This window comes from Octopus sinensis, linkage group LG13 (assembly GCF_006345805.1).
Source record: "Octopus sinensis linkage group LG13, ASM634580v1, whole genome shotgun sequence".
NCBI lineage: Eukaryota > Metazoa > Mollusca > Cephalopoda > Octopoda > Octopodidae > Octopus > Octopus sinensis.
Genome location: NC_043009.1, coordinates 56,377,335 through 56,397,011, shown reverse-complemented (window position 1 = coordinate 56,397,011; position 19,677 = coordinate 56,377,335). Strand labels below are relative to the sequence as shown.

Sequence of the window (19,677 nt, the reverse complement as noted above, 5' to 3'; positions counted from 1 at the left end):
TTTTATTTTCTTTCATTGATGTTGGGTAAATTTAGAATACTCATCAAATGCTTCTATGCATTTTTTAAAAAAAATTACCGCAAATGTGATTGAAAACAAAAATTATATTAATGTAAACACATAATTTTAATATAATTTCTGTTTAGTTTTTTTGTGAAAATGCTTCTTCCCTAATAATTTAAAATTAATACAGATAGATGAGCATATATGATTATATGAAACTTGTTACTTGGGAGAAGTTTTTCAGTTGAAATGACTATTTAAAGGAAATTTACAAATTGCAAATATAGGAATATAACTAAATAGGAAATTACATATATTGCTACAGAGATAGTTGTGTGGTTAAGAAGGTTGCTTTGTCACCTGGTCACTTGGTTCTGTTTTTACTGGAGCCTAAATTAACTTGACAGTGAAATTTGGTCAATGAAGATAGTAAGAAACCCTTATATGTGTGTGTGTATGTATATATGTATAAAATAATGGTTGAGTAGGCACAGGAGTGGCTGTGTGGTAAGTAGCTTGTTTACCAACCACATGGTTCTGGGTTCAGTCCCACTGCATGGCACCTTGGGCAAGTGTCTTCTACTATAGCCTCGGGCTGACCAAAGCCTTGTGAGTGGATTTGGTAGACGTATATATATGCATGTGTGTGTTTGTCCCCCTAGCATTGCTTGACAACCGACGCTGGTGTGTTTATGTCCCCGTTACTTAGCGGTTCAGCAAAAGAGACTGATAGAATAAGTACTGGGCTTATAAAAGAATAAGTCCCGGGGTCAGGTTGCTCGATTAGAGGCAGTGCTCTAGCATGGCTGCAGTCAAATGACTGAAACAAGTAAAAGAGTACTATTGTGTGGCACCTTGGTCAAGTGTCTTGTACAATACCTCCAGTCCAGACAATGCCTTGTGAGTGAATTTGGTACATTGAAGCTACGTTGAAGCACATCACACACATGTATATATGTGTATGTTTGTCTCCTGCCCTCATTTGACAAGTGCTGTTGGTTTGTTTATGTCTGTGTAACTTAATAGTTTGACGAAAGAGATGGATAGAATAACTTAGAAATATGTACAGGGGTTGATTTGTTTGACTGAATCCCTCAAGGTGGTACCCCCACTTGGCCACAGTTTCAATGATACAAGTAAAAGATAAAACACATGTACAATGTTTATGTCTGTGTTGTGTCTCTTTATGTCCCATAACATAGTGTCTTGGCAAACAGAAATTAACAAAATAAGTGCTAGACTAAAATAAGTTTTCTTTTCTACTCAAGGCACAGGGCTCAAAATTTTAGGGAGGGGGGCCAGTTGATTAGATCGACCCCAGTATGCAACTGGTACTCAATTTATCGACCCTGAAAAGATGAAAGGCAAAAGTGGACCTTGGTGGAATTTGAACTCAGAACATAAGGGCAGATGAAATAACTCTAAGCATTTCGCCCCGCATGCTTGCATTTCTGCCAGTTCGCCGCCTTAGACTAAAATAAGTATTGAAGTTGATATAAGTGAAATTAGATTAATTCCAATTTAAAAGAATTTCATCAAATTAAGTGACATACACAGTTTATATATAGTTATTTATCATTTAGTAAAGGTTTGAAATGAATATTTGAAATCAATATCTCAAAACTGAAATTGATATCAAAATATAAAATTGTATTTAAAATTATGTAAAATAGTCCTTTGAAAAACATAAGTGTTACTATTAGATTTCTTTGCCTGTTGACATTGAATGATTACCATGTGACCTGGTGTGGGAGTGAACTGACAATCATAAGTTTATGGTTTCGATACTTAGGTTGCATAGCACACTGTGGCACTATGGAAGGCTGGTTCATTATATTCAGCTGAAATAAGTATCAGTCTAGTGCTAGGACAGCCATCTCTTTCTCTAGTTATCTCATCTTGGATGTTTTGCTGGGTCATGGGTGGAGAGACCAAAAGAGTATGTATCTACTTGTGAGTACATGTGTCGCTAAAACAATTAGCAAAAGCATGGTACATGCTGCCAAGTCAGCCTTAATTCTGAGTAACAGCTATGGTTTTTTTTTTTTTTTTCATTAATCCAGCATAAAATGTATTTCACAGAGAATCTTAAACTAATGAAATTTCCATTTCTTTTGTGTAATGTTTATAATTTATCATTTACAGCTGCAGATATGGGATACTGCTGGCCAGGAGCGATTCCGTTCCATTACTCAGTCATACTACAGATCCGCAAATGCTCTTATTGTCGTTTACGATGTTTGCTGCCAAGCATCTTATGACAGTCTTATCCAATGGATAAATGAAATCGAAACTCATACTAACAGCAAAGTGTTAACTTATTTAGTTGGTAAGTTTTAATTATTTGTACTTGGAGCATTAATTATGTTTTTCTTTTCAAATCATTTAATTATCAAATCAAAAAGTGATCTAATGAATGCTCTATGCTAACAAAACTTCTTAATTAATTGAAATATCCTTCTTAGAAAGCATTAACCCAACAAGAATTACTAGCAATTCTGGTAGCAGTACATCTTTTAATGAGTGAAATGTTTTTCTTTCGAGTGTCTTTCCATTTTTTAAAGATTTTTTTCTGTCAACAAGAAAATCTTTTGTAAACATTTTTTTTCTGTGAAAAGTGAAAAGACTATCTTTAGTAAATGTTTCACTTCAGTTTGTTATAAAGTATTATTTAAAGCATGTCTGCTACCTTAATTATTATTAATAATAGAAATTCTTGATACTCAGTGAATAGTTTTGGTGTTGGGTGAAAAATTTAACAGATAAGTTTGAGTGACTTACTTTTAAATAACATAAGATTTCAGTGAGAAGGATGATAACAGAATTGAATGCCTAAATTTTATTTCTTTGGTGACAGTTAGATTAAACATGAAATATGCATTTACATGTCAAAGTGTTTTTAAAAAATTCATTTAATGCCCAGCTTCAATGCTGGCATGGGTTGGAAGGTTGGACAGGATCTGATTATTTGGAGGATTGTGGCATGGTTTCTTTGGCTGGATGCCCTTCCTGACACCAGCCACTTTACAGAGTGTACTTGGTACTTCAATAATTCTCTGTGTGAGAAAGTATTTCCGAGAGTCATGGATTTTGCACTGCTTTTGACTTAATAAACATGTCCACGAGTGGTAAAGATATTGAATTTGAAAAGGTGCTAAAATTGATGCTTTGAAATGCATCCAATCTGTGCAAGCATGGAATAAAGGATGATAATGATGTTGATAATACATTCATTCATAAGTTTTGTTACTTGTGAAAAATTTTTTTAATATATCTTACAAACAGGCACAGGCATGGTTGTGTGGTTATTAGATTTGCTTTATAATCATGTAGTTTTGAGTTCTCTCATTGTGTAACGCCTGGAGCAAGTTTCTTCTGTTGTAGTCTCAACACACACACACACACGTTAATATTGAACAGTGAGGATGAGTGCTCAACACTGCATTGATGGATAAATGTTCTCTATTTGTGGTTAACAAAGCTACTATTGGTTTCATGCTAAGAGAACTCTCAACAATTATCAAGCCTGCCAGATGCAACATTTGTGCTTGTCTATAAACAGTTCAATGAATATACCATGGATAATGATGCACAATATCTAAGGTGTTAAAAGTGTAGTATTACTAATCTTGGTGGGATCAATGATTATAGCCATTAGGTTGTGTCCATGAGCAAAGTACATAACTCTACTTGCGTCAGTGTATCTGGTTCACTCAAGTGTTTTAATAGTTAACTCTTAGTAAAAAACATGTACAGCTATTGTACTTCTCTAAGAAGGAGAGAAAACAGCAGAATTCTGCTTTGAGCACACCCTGTAAACCCTCATAACCTTTTTTTACTTATTGGAATTTTCAGAAAATTTTTTGTGGATGTGTCTTCTGTATGCAGGAATTCATTAGATTATGCAAAAACTAAGAATAGAAAAACTGCTGCATGATTTAAGGGCTGTTTAGCTGTTATTTTTAACACATCTCATGATGACCTCCTCATACCCTCCTTGTTTGAATATCTGTTTTTGAATATCTTTCTCCTCATAAATACATTTAATGGTCTATTGCTTCCATTAAAGCCAATTTCATAAAGTTACAAAAAATCTTTTTATAATCATGTGATTTCCTGTATGTAGAACACAAATTTGGAAAAATTCTCTGAAATTTCCAAAAAATAAAAAAATTATGAGGGGGTTATATGGTGTGCTTAAGGCAGAATTCCACTGAAGAAATATTACCTTGCTTGGGAACAGATGAAAATCTGCCTTAGTGAATTTCATCTAAGTATGGAAAAGTAGATGTTAAAATGATGTTGTGTGAGTGTATACATATATGTAATTTTTAACAGCTTGAATATACTGGCTTTTTCATTTTTACTTTTTCAACTCAGTGGCCCTAAATCTCTCTCTATGTTCATATTATCTAATCAATCTTATACAATTTATTTCTCATTAGTCATTATAGATATGCTACTTGCTTTGGCCATGTTTTTATTATTTATTATTTTTTTGTTAGTATATATTTTACAATTTTACCATTTATTTTATCTTTCACGTCAGCAGTGATAGCAATCCTGTTAATTGTGTACTTGTTTTATATAGTCATTTGGTTGTGTTTTCACTTTCAGTACTAAATTTCCTCATGTAAAACAATTTTCTACTGAGCCACTTAAGTAAAACACAGTCTTCAGTTTCTGGTTATTTATACTGTTAATTACATTGTATTTTGTTAGTTTACCATTTTCAGTCATTGATAGCACTATCCAAGGAGCATCTGGCATAATTCTTTATTTAAATTAGGGAAGATTATTTTCCTAGTACTACTGGACATTGAAGACTCTTAATGATATAACTTCAGGCTTTTCGGGCAAAGCTTTTTATGTAACTGCTTGATTCATTCTTTAATGAATATTAAATTACTAAAGTGCTACCCAACATATGACATAACTTTTGAAGCATATATTTTGCCACCCTGGCTAATATCAGGAAGCATGGCATACATACAATAAAATATAATTTAACTTTTATAAAATTTTTGGCTACTTATACAAAATATTTATTTAAAAATAAAATTAAAACAAATTTCTCATTTGTATAGCTCCTCCCATAACTTCTGTCATTTACTCCCTCTCTTCCTCATTCTCCACCCCTCCTATGATTCTTTCTCTCCAATCATCCTGCACCTCTCTGCATTTCTTGTTTGCCCCCTCTTTCTCTGATGTAAAACATGACTGGAGAAATGAACCAGTCAACCAACATTTATATTGATTATTATATAGAGATTTCTCTTCACAAACAGACAATTATGAATTTGTTAGTAAAAGTTTCAAAATGAAATATGATGATGTGGTGATGACTATGTTTTCTGATTATCCACATAGACTTTGATCTTAGTCTGTCACATTAATCTTATTTTTGATAATAGCTCCTTCATACATAGAAATTAAGAATGACGCTGCCATAATTGTGAGATTGTTATCATTTTAAATTTTAATTCTTTAACTCTGTATATGCAATCTCATTAACAGAACAATACTACCATTGAAAAAAATACATGTTCTTCAATCAACAAATGACATCTAGTTTAAGCATCAGTACAAAAACTTCATTGTTAACTATTGTTTCTTTGCATATGGTCCTAAAAGCTAACAAAAAGTTATCAATTGATTTAAAAGAATAGAATTATATTGAGCTATTCCATACAAGGGAAATCTGTTCTTGAAAAAACATGGCCTTCATAAGCAGCATTGAAGTCAAAGGTGACATATTTGATGACAGGATTTTTGGATGATAAGAGGACTTTTAACAAAACAATGTTGAAATGAATTCAGTTTATTTTAGAATGTAAAACTATCATAATAATCCTATTAAAGTATACACAATATAGTTCTGAATGAGTGAGCAACAAAGATATTAATCTAAATTTTCATGTTACAGATTTGTTTACAAAGAAATCACTGCTTTATTTATGACACAGCTGCTAAGTAACCTTTGTTTCTCTTTATTATGGAAGTGTCAGAGAGGTTATATTCAGTTGTTGCTGTGTTGAAGAAGACTGGAAAAAAAAATGTTCATGGGTGGAATTTAGGATTCCACCTAGTGCTGAGTGAAAGGAATGTGAGTTATACAATATAACTAAGCATATTAAAGGGCAGGCTAAAAATGTGAAAGAAGGGTTTAAGTGAGGTGTTGATTAGTCTGAAAATTGTGGAGCAAAGCCAGTGACCTTTATTGGTTGGAGTATTACTGACGGTAATGGGAACAAGACAGCTGAATACACGGCAATATTTAGTTTTGTTGTACTGTTAGTTTTTTTTTTGTTTTTTTTATTACTTTCAGTTCTTAATTCCTAACCAGCCTTAGTCAACTTTGCCTTTCATCCCTCTACAGCCAGTAGAATGAAAAATATGAATATACTGTGATTTGATAAAAGTTAAATTATATTTTAGTGTATGTATGCCATACTTCCTAATATTAACCAGGGTGGCAAAAAGTATACTTCAAAAGTTATGTCATATGATGGGTAGCACTTTAGTAATTTAATATTGATTAAAGAATGAACCAAGAAGTTACAGAAAAACTCTAACCAAGGAGCCTGAAGTTATAACCAAACATTACTATCAGTGAAAGTCTTCAGTGTCCAGAGCACTAGTAAAACAATCAACTAGACTTTCTTACAAAATTCAGGCTGAACCAAATGTATCAATATGAAACCTTAAAATGTTTGATGGAATATATGAAATTCTATCAGTATATGCACTTGGAATAGCATTAGCTTAAAACTAACAATGTGTATAATAAATATAAATTCAAGCACTGTTATGCCTAGAAGCAGTCATTGCTCTCAGATGATTAAATTGTTCCAAATCACTCTTTAATGCTTTTGATACCAACCCACCTGAAACTGCTGCTGGTTCTGTGATACAAACTTTCAGCTTTGAAATTGTCTAGATTAAAATGTTCCTTAAACGTGTGTGTGTGCATGCGTGCTCACACAAATATATATTTTCTACTCATTTTGTATAAGTCCCTTGGTTACTGGAGATAGAACAGGACAATTGTTATGCTGATGATGCCTATCAAAATCAGAAATACATGTCCACAACTGTCCTCTTATTTCCAGACAATAAACCTGTCCTTTTCGTTAATGGCATGGAAATTTTGGAGAATTTTTGAATCTGGAAATTGTCTGTTTCTCAAATGAAACTTGTCTTAATTGCCATTTGGTAATAATGATACATCCTCTGGAGGAGTGATAATCTTAATGAATCAAAAATTTGTTGTATTTAATATATCTATATTTGTCTGTCTATCTGTGTGTATGTGTATATATATAATATATATATATATATATATATATAATATAATATATATATATATATATCCAGCTGTAGAAACTCTGCCAGATCAGATTGGAGCCTGGTGCAGCCATCTGGTTCACTAGTCCCCAGTCAAACTGTCCAACCCATGCCAGCATGGAAAGCGGACGTTAAGTGATGATGATGATATATATGTAACAGCCTTCCATAGATTTCCATTGGCAGATGGATCTGCCAATTCTACTCACAAAGCATTGCTTTAAAATTCTTAAATATTTGCCAGAGCCACTAAAATTTAGAACTGTATTTCTTCAGAAATGTGAACATATTAAATATTTCTTCCAATTCTTTAACAAAATAGATGGTAGGAAAACACCAATACAGCCCTGATTTATTTATTTATCTTTTTAATTGTTAAAAGAGAATTGGAAAAGAAACATTTTTATGCCAAATACAACGTTCCGGGATGTTTGTCCTGATTGATAAAATATATTTGTTGCTATAAAAATTTAGCATAAAATGATTAATTCATCTGAATGACTAGACTATTTTTTGTTGAGGAAGTTCAAAAGGATTTGGAGGTTGTGTGTACCCGTGTGCATGTCTTGTTGTCTTGACACTGTGTCATAGTTGTCATACATGAGTGTAATTCATTTCCAATATTTTGCAAAAGCATATCTCCCCATTGAAAATCTCAATAAACTCTGTCCAACCCATGCAAGCATGAAAAAGTGGACGTTAAACAATGAAACAAACAAGAGATAAAGAAGTGGCTGCAGATAATGATTTGGTATTACAATTCATCATCATCATCGTTTAACGTCCGCTTTCCATGCTAGCATGGGTTGGACGATTTGACTGAGGGCTGGCGAACCAGATGGTTGCACCAGGCTTCAATCTTGATCTGGCAGAGTTTCTACAGCTGGATGCCCTTCCTAACGCCAACCACTCCGAGAGTGTAGTGGGTGCTTTTACGTGCCACTGGCATGGGTTTAGTCGGGCAGTACTGGCAACGACCTTGCTTGAATCTTTTACACATGCCACCAGCACAGGTGACAGTAAGGTGATACTAGTAACAATCATGCTCAAATGGTGTCTTTTACGTGCCACCAGCATGGAGGCCAGATAGCTGCTCTGGCAATGCTCACGCTTGAATGGTGCTCTTTACACCCTATTGGATTAAATGTTGGCAGCTCAAGAATGTCTTGTGTATTTAATATTGCTTATGAAATATTTTTTATGCTACTAAATTTAAGAAAATATCTTTATTGTATAAGAGTTGATTTTTTTGTTTTTTCTTTTCCTTTATCTTTGTAGGTAACAAAATTGATCAGATAAATCGCAGAGAAATACCTACTACAATAGGAGAACAATTTGCAAATCGTTATGAGATGACTTTCTTGGAAACATCAGCAAAAGAAGCTGACAATGTTGAAAAGTTATTTTTTGATATTGCACGAGAACTGACGAAACAAGCTAAAGCTCATGAACTTCGGCCTCATAATAACAAAGCGTTTCCCTCTGGGGAGACAACTCCAGTATCTAGCTACAGTTGTTGTCAAGCTTAAATTTTATATATTGTTCTGAAACCTCCTCAATCCATCAGTTCTATTAGACCCAATAAGATTTGTTTTTTATGTTCCCTAATTATCATTTACAATGTCCTTTTTATGTTATTTCCTCACCTAAAAATCCTGTTTAGATGAGGATTTCTGCAGGGATGTCTGTTTGCCCTTCTTTTGATATATGTAATCTGGAGTGAAATATATTTCTTAGCTGTAATATAATAACTCCTTACTAAAGCTGTTTTTTTTTTTTCCACTGTGATATCTTGCCAGCAACCTATTACTGAAATTGCATTGGTATTATTTGCTTCACATTTTAGTAACAACATAATGAAAAAAACACATCTGCTATATATATAGATATACAGATATACACAAACATACTCATATACCACATTAGTGCTATTTTCAGTATAGTATCTAAAGGTACTAAGTTATTTTGTATCTCCTACTACTAAATCTTATTTATATGATTCTTTTGAATATCTACACCTAACAATAGGAAGCTGGCATGTATAACAATTTAGAAATAGTTGATAAAAACTAAATGATGTTGCTTCATTTAAAAGTTCTTGTATAACTCATGAAAAATTTCTATCATTAATATAGATTGTTATATTTTGACAGTGTGAAATAACGACAGAAGGATTGTGGTAAGTGGTTACTGAACTATTGGTCGTGAGTTCAAATATTTGTGTTGTAAACTTGGAAATGCATATGACTAGCTAGCATGAAAGTGTGTATTGCTCTCATTATATGACACAATAGCTAGATATTAAGGAGAGCAACCAGACATGCAAAAAAAAAAGTTTTTTCTAAAGTAATCATGCACATAAACAGTTGGATTTGTAGACCTGACTACTTTGTCATAATGGAAAAATAGGCACCGGATGAAAAATTTGTTATGAGCAAAAAAATGTAATAATTTACTCTTAATTTATAATGAGTCTTTAAAATAAGTTTTTTTTTTTTTTTTTCTGTTAATAATTTAGAAGTCTTAAAGGCCATAGAGTGGCAGAAATAGTAAAGTACTGAAATAATAATAAAACAAAAATATAAAGTTTGAGGAAAGTAGTGATGGTCTGCATTAGGGGGAAAAAAACCCTTAATAAAATTCAAAGACTGGCTCTGTCTGAAAGATCACAATTCACCTGTTTTATTTTTTAAAAATTCCATGACTCAACTAAATACCTTGTATTTAGTTACATCCCTTTATATTCTGGGATTGACTTTGCCTTTCATACCTCTGGGAATCAATAAGCCAAGTACCAGTAATGTATTGTTGAGAGAATTAATCCCTTTTCATACTAACTGGCCTGGAATTGCCTCTGATTTTATGATTCAAATTATCTAATTCCAAAATGTTCATATTTGAATTAATTATATAAAAAAGATCCTTCCATCATAATTTTAAGTTAGAAACATTTGTTATGCTATGTTCCAAAAATTATCTTAATATTGGAAACGTGATAAAATTCCTTTTGCTAAATTCTAGATGGTTTTTCCAATTAGTTGAAACGTGGCCTGTGTATTTCATGAGAAATACAGTCATGAGAGGATTAAATTATTTACGAATTTATGGCTTGGTACCAAATAAGAAATCCATTATTAGATATTCTTAAATTTTATTTATTTATTTTTCAAAATGATTTACTTTTTTCCTTTCTAAGTCAAATATATAAAAATGAAATTGTAAATTAGCAAGAATTAAAAGTCAAACAAGAGTACAAATTCAAAATGAAAATAAATGCATTCCACAATGTTTTCTTTTTCAGCTTTTTCTCTTTCTTTAATTTTTTGTACGTTTAGCAATGGAAGAGATGAACAAGCTATTTGTAATTTATAAACAGCATACACTGGAATCAAAATGTTAAAATGGTTAAAATGGCACACAATGTTTGTGGCTAAGTTGCTGGACTATTAACCAGATGGTTTTTTCATTCAGATCTTTCTACAGCAACTAGCCATTAACAGTTTCTACCTCAGGATTCACTGGTTAAGAGTAGGAAGAGCATCCGGCTGTATAAGTGTATATTCTTGGACAACAACAGCAACTGAAAATGTCTCACTTATGCCAGTATAGAAATTCTGATGCAAAATACCTCTCTCTCTCTCTCTTTCTCTCATATATATATATATATATATAGCACTACTGATAAGATTTTGCTTCAAGTCAGTAAAATATTTTCATTTAAAAGCTAATCAAAACTGAAATAATACTAATATCAATTACACAGAATCATAGCTACTTTTCTAAATGTAAACTCTGCTTCCTGCTTTCATGCTGTATAACAGTTGGTTGTAAGAAATATCTTCAAAAGCATTTGGCTGAATATTATTAAATGTACAAATGTTGAAATCTCATTTCATCAAACAGACAATTCATAGAAAATTTATTTAATGCACTTCAATTTTTCAATAGCACCAACAGAGCTCTCATGGTTTTGCTCTCTTTCTCTCTCCTCTCTCTAAGCCTCTTTGTTTAAGTACATACAAGTCTATGCAGCCACACATGCGCACACATATCTTTTGATGTGTGTATGTACATGTGTACTTTTTATATGTATATGTTCTGTGTGAGTTTATGTGTATTTATTTCTTTATATTTTTGGAACCTCTCCAATAATGTAGCAGGCTATTCTTTAAGGTAACCTATTTGGTATTTAGGCAACAATATTCCTGTAAATTAACATGTTGAACTTCAAGTAATGACTTACCTGTATTTACTAACCTGCTCATAGATTGAAGTTTATTATGATTATTATTATATTAGTGGTATTTTGTCTGTCTTTATGTTGAGTTTAAATTCCACCGAGGTCAACTTTGCCTTTCATCCTTTCAGGGTTGATAAATTAAGTACCAGTGAAACTCTGGGGTCAATGTAATCGACAATCCCCTCCTCAAAATTTCAGGCGTTGTGCCTAGAGTAGAAAGGATTATTATTATTATTATTTGTCTGGGACTTATAGTGTTTGAAGGTTACTACCCAAACATTTGGTCACATACTAAGTTCTATATGTATGGGTACAGACTATCAGCCATAGGCTCTGAAGCATAATTTTTCATTCTTCGTTTCTCTCTCTCTCACTGAATTCATTTTGTATTTTCATATTTATCACTGACCACCTGACTTCTATACCTCTACAGGTTTTTCTATTTTAGTTTACTACATCAGACTCAGATGTGCTTATGTTTTGTAGAAGCCTTGATTAAAACATTCCACTGTGTCTGCGTGTGTGTGTGTATATATACACACACACATGGCTGTCAGTAAGAATATACATTAACATAGCTGTGTGGTAAGCAAGTTCACTTCATACATGTATGGTTTTGAGCTCATGGTACCTTTGGCAAGTGTCTTCTATTATAGCCTTAGTTTGACTAATGTTTTGTAAGTAAAACTTGGACAATAACACTGGAACATTATACAGTGCTGCAGCTAGCTGGATCCTGTCAAACTGTCTAACTTGTGTCTGCATAGAAACAGATGTTAAAGGATGAGGATGTAAAGGTTTGTGTGCTTTTCTCTACCTGTATTTACATTGATGTTCTTTGATTAGTGGTGGTATTTTTTTATGTCCAGCATTAACAACTCAATGGTTTAACATATGGAGACCACAAAGCATTTTACTTGGAAAAAAAGTAAGGGTTAGCATCAGGAAAGGCATCTGACCATAGAATATTACTTTAAGAAGCCTCGTCTTTCTCTTAGCATAGAAGAAAGCAACCGTAAACATAATGATGATGATGATGAATATCATCATAATGATATATATGATTAAAGATTCACTCTGAAGTAATTTGTATTGAAGTGGAAGTAGTTTTCATTTCTGTTAAGTAGAGTGGAATAATGTTAGTTTGAGTGGGTGTTAGTCACTATTTGTAGTTTCTCATTTCCATTCCTCAGTTGCCTGAGGAACATGAACAAGAAACTTAGAGTAATGATGTGATAACTGAAGTTTGAATAAATGTTGTGTGTATGTGTGTGTAAAAGTCCAACACACTCCAATCTGTGGACTACAGACATACTGTCTCCTCACTTTGCCCTTCTGCAATTGCTACTAAGTGGCTTCTCCACCTCAGACATGGCTGGTCCCATACTTCCTTTAACTCCTGGTCACCCCCTCCCCTTTTTACCCATGTTGTGATCTCTCCCATTCAACTAGTCATTCCCCTGTCAGAATGTTGCCCATTTGAAATTGCTCCCTGCCAATGTTTTTCCTGCAGCTGTTCAAGTAAAACGCCAGTGTGTGTATAACTTGACATTGTGGGTATATATATATATATATGTGCGTGTGTGTGCACTGGTGTCTATAGTATGCAACATGATAATGATTGCTGTGTAGGCTAAGAAATAAATTCAAGCTTTTTTTTCAATAAGGATTGAATCTTATTAATCTGTCTCTTTTTCATGCATGTGTGTAGCTATTCTCATTATATGTATGTATGTGTATTTATAGGCAGAAAATGTTTGAATCGTCAAGTTTTTGTGATAGTAATTTCAGTACATTCCTTTTTATTTGAATTAACGAACCAAAAATAAGATCAGTAGACATAACAAATGCATGCTGTTTAACAGCTGTGAAATAAAATGATGTACAATTAAAAATTTGCATTGAATTGTCTTTTCTATGAAATATGATTCAATCATTTGGTTTTTTTTTTTTTTTTGTTATATTCAGAAAAAAAAATTTCAGTTTATATTTCTGGATACTGTTTCCACTGAAGCTCTAGAAACTGTTGAATGTTTTTTATTATTAATATTTTTGGTTTTGTGTTTTTTTTTCTGCAGACAGTGGAATCATAGGACATACAAAACATGCTGTGGATATGTAAATCATATCAGGTATCTCGTAACTTTATATTTAAAGAACCATAGTTATGGGATGTAGATACTTTTTTTCTTAATATTTTAGTTTATGAGGAATTTTTACACCAATCTTGAATTATGGGAGCACAGTAGAAAACCGAATCCATGACGCTTCCAGTTGACCAGCACTGTCCCATCAGCTTGCCAAAACTTGATAATATGCTATATTTTGGACAGCACATTCCACTTTACCCACTAAAGCATGGAGTGACATTCAGAAATGTATAAAAGTAAAAATGGAAGTGCATGTAATGTCATTAGGTGTAAGAGTTCGTGTGAGCTAAACATTAGTCTGTTGACTCAACAAGTTGTCTTTTTCTGGCATGCACTGGTGACTTCGCCTACACATTGTAGAAGTTATGGTATCTAATGCATATGGATGAAATGCAACATCCAACCATCTTATTTACTGGAATAATGCTTAATATTGATATCTGGATGTGATGCATTACTGTGTGGGCCGCATGTTATACTAGTGAGGACCTGAAGTTAACCAAAGAATTTGTTTGAAACATTTTTGTGATATACATAAGGATGGTAGATTTATAACCAGTGGATGAATATAAAAAAAATTTTTTTGCAGTAAGAATTTAAATGAGATTGAGTAAATTTTTACATTTGTTGACTAGATTTCTATCTTTTTTTTTTTATTTCTTATTTTAAAAACATAATTTCAAAGTAAAAAAATTCCTATAAAAATTGTTGATCTTCAATAAAGGAAAGAATGAGAACGATTGTAATTTGTCACATGCTTAATTTGAATCCAATGAATGAGCTGTATGTAAATGAGATAAGAATTATGGATGTCAGGTTCTGACAACAAAATTATGATACTATTCTAGTCCTATCAGGGGTTGGGCTTCAGCCTGTACTTTGGTTTGGGGCTTGGAGAACCAAGGAGGGGCCTGCTGAGCCTTTCCCTTAAAAAAAAAAAATTCACAGCTTCCTTGAATTTTGAAAATATCCCCTCTCTTCCTCACCTTGTCTGGGGCCCAAAGCAGTCTTCTTCCACCTTGCCAAATTTCTGTCTGAGGTTCTGCTACTATATATAGTCATATAGTAATGATGATTGTAATAGATGTTGTTAATGATCAATAGTGATAGCTAAAGTTATAACCAACTTAGGGGAAATATCCAGGGACTTGACTCAGTGAAATCATCTGAACCATAATATGAATAAAAAGAACAAAAAAACCCCCAAACAAATCGAAAATGATCATGGCGATTCAAACTACCAAATATATCTTAAAATATTTTTTTCAAATAGTAGAATTGTAGTTTAATTACTATTATACTACTATTTGTATTTTTTTTTAATCGTTTGAGTTTTATTTATTTAATTTTTTTTTGTTTTTGTTTTTTGTTTTTCACCTTGAGAAAGCTAGTCAAATAGATTACTTTTAATTTCAGAATTCATTATTTCAAAGAAGAAAAGAAATCAAAAACCAATCTCTTTTTGTTGTTGTTTATTTTGTGTTTTCTAAATTAATTTTCATTTAAATTTATATTCTCTCTAACTTATATACTCAAATGTTATTCTATTTTTGATGAAGAAAAGTAAAAAAAGAAATTCAACTTTTTGTATTCTTATCATATAAACACATTCTAAAACTTACATGACCAGTGGCAGACATAATCTTCCTCTGATTACTTGAATAAATGATGCCCAAAAGTTTACTTTTGAAGGCATGAAAAATATACAGTGGCTTTACTGAAAAAACTTTGAGCCTTTTAAGTTTGTCAATATGCCTATTTAATGTGATTCTCAAGCATTAATAGGTGCCTTGTATGTAGCTTTGTATTGTCTATGTATAACCTCAATGGATTGCTTACTATGCTCATGGTTTCACCTTAATATGCCAATAAAATTGTGATTTTAAAATTTCCCTTTTTATGCATATTTATTCGATTCATGTTTATGCTTTATTCTAGTCAGTCCAATGAAAAAGAGCTAGCACAGTGTTTATGTATATATATACATACATATATTTTTTTTTTGTGTCTTTTAGTTCCATATTATTCAATAATTGCTTACAATATTGATGAGATTAATTATATAACTGAATACAATCAGTATTATTTTTCCTTTGTCAATTAATTCCTGTTTACACAATGGAGTTACATTGTTCTAAACTGCCAAAATTTCTACTTTATTTTTTAATATTTTGTTGGTTGTATGATATCATTTTGTATTGAATGTTAAAAAAAAGAATTGTTAATTATCAAAATTAATTTCGAATCTGTTTTGAATTAAAAATAAAGTTGCTTGAATTAAAAATTTGTCTACTACTTCCAGTTTGTGTTAATGTTTTTTTGTTTTTTTTTATTAAATTCTTCTTTCCAACAACTTCAGTTACCTTTTTGAATCAAATATCTCTACAACCCATGAACATTATTATAAAATCAAAAAACAATGCAGTACTCATGACTTTCAGGAGCATTTAATTTTTCTCACAGAATTATTGAAATATGGAATAAATTATCCAGTTGTTAAACTACAGGACACTACATCCTTCAAAAATTTCAGGCTTCCTGAAATTCTCAAACACTACTTTTAACATGCCTCTGCACCCTTTCCTCTCTATGGATCTTTTACTATGCACTTTTTTGACGTTTTGTGTTTTATGTTGTGCATGCCCTTTTGTCTGTCACTACTGTCTTCCTTTACTTGATTTATTGCTGCTTTTTGTTCCTCCTTTTACTGTTTTCCAACAAGCTATGTGTACTGAGCAAAAATGGATAGAGAAATCGAAAATTTTGTGAAAGACTGTAGAGGATGTGCTCTAGGGGCAAAATTACCTGTGATAAAAAGTGAACCTTGGCCAAATGTAAATGTTCCATGGTCGACACTACACATCAGTATTGCTGGTCCTTTAAGTGGTTCTTACTGCTTAGTGGTAGTAGATAGTTTCTTTAAATGGCCAGAAATTTTTTAAGTGTTAAAAACCAGCCTCCTCAAATAAGATAAATTTTTTACATAAGCTGTTTGACAGATTTGGCATTCCAGATGCAATAATGTTTGACAATGGAATGCAATTTGTGTCTTTTGAATTCAAAAAGTTTTGTAAAATGTTCAGTGTAGAACATGTAACTATGGCTCCATACTATCCCAGATCTAATGGACAGGCAGAATGCTTTGTTGATACAATCAAGAGAGCCCAAAGAAAGTCAAATATGGAAGTCATGGATGAGGTAGCTCTACAACAATCCTTAAGAGTTTACCATGTGACACCAAATCCAAATACACCAGCAGGTATGTCACCAGTGGAGCTGATGTTTGTGAGGAAAGTAAAATCAGTCTTTGACAAATAGCTACCTGGCAAGAAAAAAAATTGCAATGGGAAATACAGTAAAATTTTTCAAAATTGGTGAAAAGATATTTATGAGGGGACATAAGAATGGAAAACAGAGTTGGGAAGATGGCGTGATTACCAAATGCATAGGAAAAATGCTATACTAGGTAAAAAGTAGACAAGGTATATACAAGATACATGAACCAACTGAAAAAAAGATTTGTTGAGAGCGAACCCAAGAAAATGGAAAAACCAATGGAATGGTTATATGATACTTTTCAAGTACCAATGCCACTACAGGTGATTGAACCCAGATGCACAAGTGTAAGAAAAAGAAAATGTATGGAGTTCCTGAAAGTGGATGCCAAACAAAAAACATTAAATGTCTAAGTAAAAAAAAAACTCAAAACAGGAGGTGGGATGATATAAAAATTATTGCTAACAGAAATAAAATGACACTCCCTAAGACATAATCTTAGACATTTTATGAAATGAGACATTTCATTAAAGATGGAAACAGTTATAATCTAGAGGAAATTCATGGAACATGCTTTTTTTTCATTTTCTTCATTAAGTGTTTGTGGATGAGGAACTGAGAGAATAAATGTTCTTAGTATTTACTCACAGAATAGCTATTATTTTTTATGCAAATTAAATAAAGAGATTGACATCTATATAACTGCTTATATTCTATAGTTGTTAATGCCAGACCAACGGTGACATGTTGGTGGAACAGTGAGTTAGACAGAGCTACAAAAGAGAATAGATGGATTTGGAAACAGGTAAAATGGTGGTAGCAAAGAACCATATCAGATAATTAAAAGGGAAGCTAGAAGACAGGTTTATATAGCAAAAGCAGAAGTGGAAAGGATGATGATAATGATATAATTTTACTAGAACTAAATATAAGAAAAAAACTTATTACAAGCTTGCGAACATAACAAAGTATAACCGTTACTTCTGAAAACTGGTTAATGTACTGAATTATTATAAAAAAAGGTTATGAGTTCAAAGATGTCCAATGCCATTGTCTTCATGGCTCAACACAATGAGACTGCAAAGTAGAATAATGTCCAAAGTACAATACTTTGCATTCTCACTGTTTTTAGCACATGAGGCTATTTGAGATGATTCTCTGAGTTAAAATATTAAAGCCAGTGTTGCTCTACTTTTGCATACCCATTGTAAATGTTATATGTGCTAGTGTTTTAACATAAAGCTGTTTCAAGTGCATGCAATAATGTTCCTGATTTTAAGTTTAGTGGCTAATGTTAAAAAGAGTGTTTATCAATAACAGCCACTTCAAATAAGAAGGGATGGTTCCAAAAGTGTGAAGGAAAAATAAAAACTCAGATTGGTGGATGGTGGAACTGTTAGAGCATTGAACAAATATAAATAAAGTTGACCATATTTATTTGCAGAAAATATTTTAAACCTAGAAGAGTAGCAAGTAATGAAGGATATGATGGTCAATGTTTTGATTAGTAACATAAAGCAAAAAATATCCCTGTCTTTTGGGAAGCAGACCAGTTCAAGTGATGCTGATATAAGACACCTGGTAATACACAAAAATACAAGATAAAAATATATAACATGGATGGATTTCTGTCTATTTCATTGATGAGGATCAGGTGTTTGATCTACTGAATTATCTGTTCTTTGAATTAGCATGTAAGTGGCTAAGTGTTTCACAGACACATGTACCTATCTTCTTTTTGAGATAACTACACACTACATACTTTACTTCCAAGTACGGTTATAAACAATGGATATGAGTGAGAACACTATAACTTAGAGGGCATATGCAACAGAGTTCAAGGTCAATCTGTGCCAAGCAGCTTCACTCTGCATACTTTAGCTCCACTACCATAGCAACAGTCTTGATACTCATACTGCACATGTATAAAACATATATGAATAACATAAACACAAAGAAATTATTTATATATTTTATGTATAGTTAGCCCTGTGGGACATTGTCTTCATCAGTTGTTAACTGTAGCTCAGTATAGTTTCAACACCTTGCAACAGTGACTTCAAGCAACACTGATGCTGAGGATTTGGTCTTTCTTTCACTGGTCTCTGTTCTATTCATGATCAGGCATTCTTTAAATTTCTCTTTGTTTTTGGATCACTGCTCTGCTAATTCCTCCTAAATCCAATGACAGCCGAGAAGGACAATGTAGATTCAGTAACAAACCCTGATATCTCACCTCTACTGGGAACACCATATACTGCCATCTTAGTATGTCATATGACTCTATATGTTCTACATATTTTGACCCCTTCTTTCCACTTTCTATAATGCCTTTATAAGGTCCTGTTAACTGAATAATCTGAACATTTTTTGATTAACTCAAACTATGCTGTATGGCCAGGTTGTTGCTCTGTTATTGCAACATAGCTTGAGGACATGAATGCTTCTTTCAACTCTACCTCCACCTTCCAGTCATTAGTGTCAAGTCTAGATTTTAGTTTCTTTTTATTCATGCTCCTACTTTCCATCTTGTCAACCACTTCATGGAAAACAATAAGGCGCAACTTTGTGATGATTCCCATTGCATCGATGCTGCTGCTTTAATGATTTAATGTATCAACAAGGATTTTCATGGCTTGGTTATGCTACCAAGCATCAAAA

At 32.5% G+C, this 19,677-nt stretch overlaps 1 protein-coding gene across 4 annotated transcripts in view; it reads left to right on the top strand.

Moving 5' to 3' along the window:
- LOC115218229 (ras-related protein Rab-30) overlaps positions 1-15,163 on the top strand; it is a 29,441-nt gene extending 14,278 nt beyond the window's left edge. For all 4 annotated transcript variants that reach the window (XM_029787952.2, XM_029787950.2, XM_029787951.2 and 1 more), the window contains 2 exons: positions 2,149-2,332; positions 8,629-15,163. In XM_029787952.2, coding sequence (XP_029643812.1) covers positions 2,149-2,332; positions 8,629-8,879 — 435 coding nt within the window. In that variant the 3' untranslated portion in view covers positions 8,880-15,163. The remainder of the gene's footprint in view (positions 1-2,148; positions 2,333-8,628) is intronic.
- Positions 15,164-19,677: the final 4,514 nt, after the last annotated feature.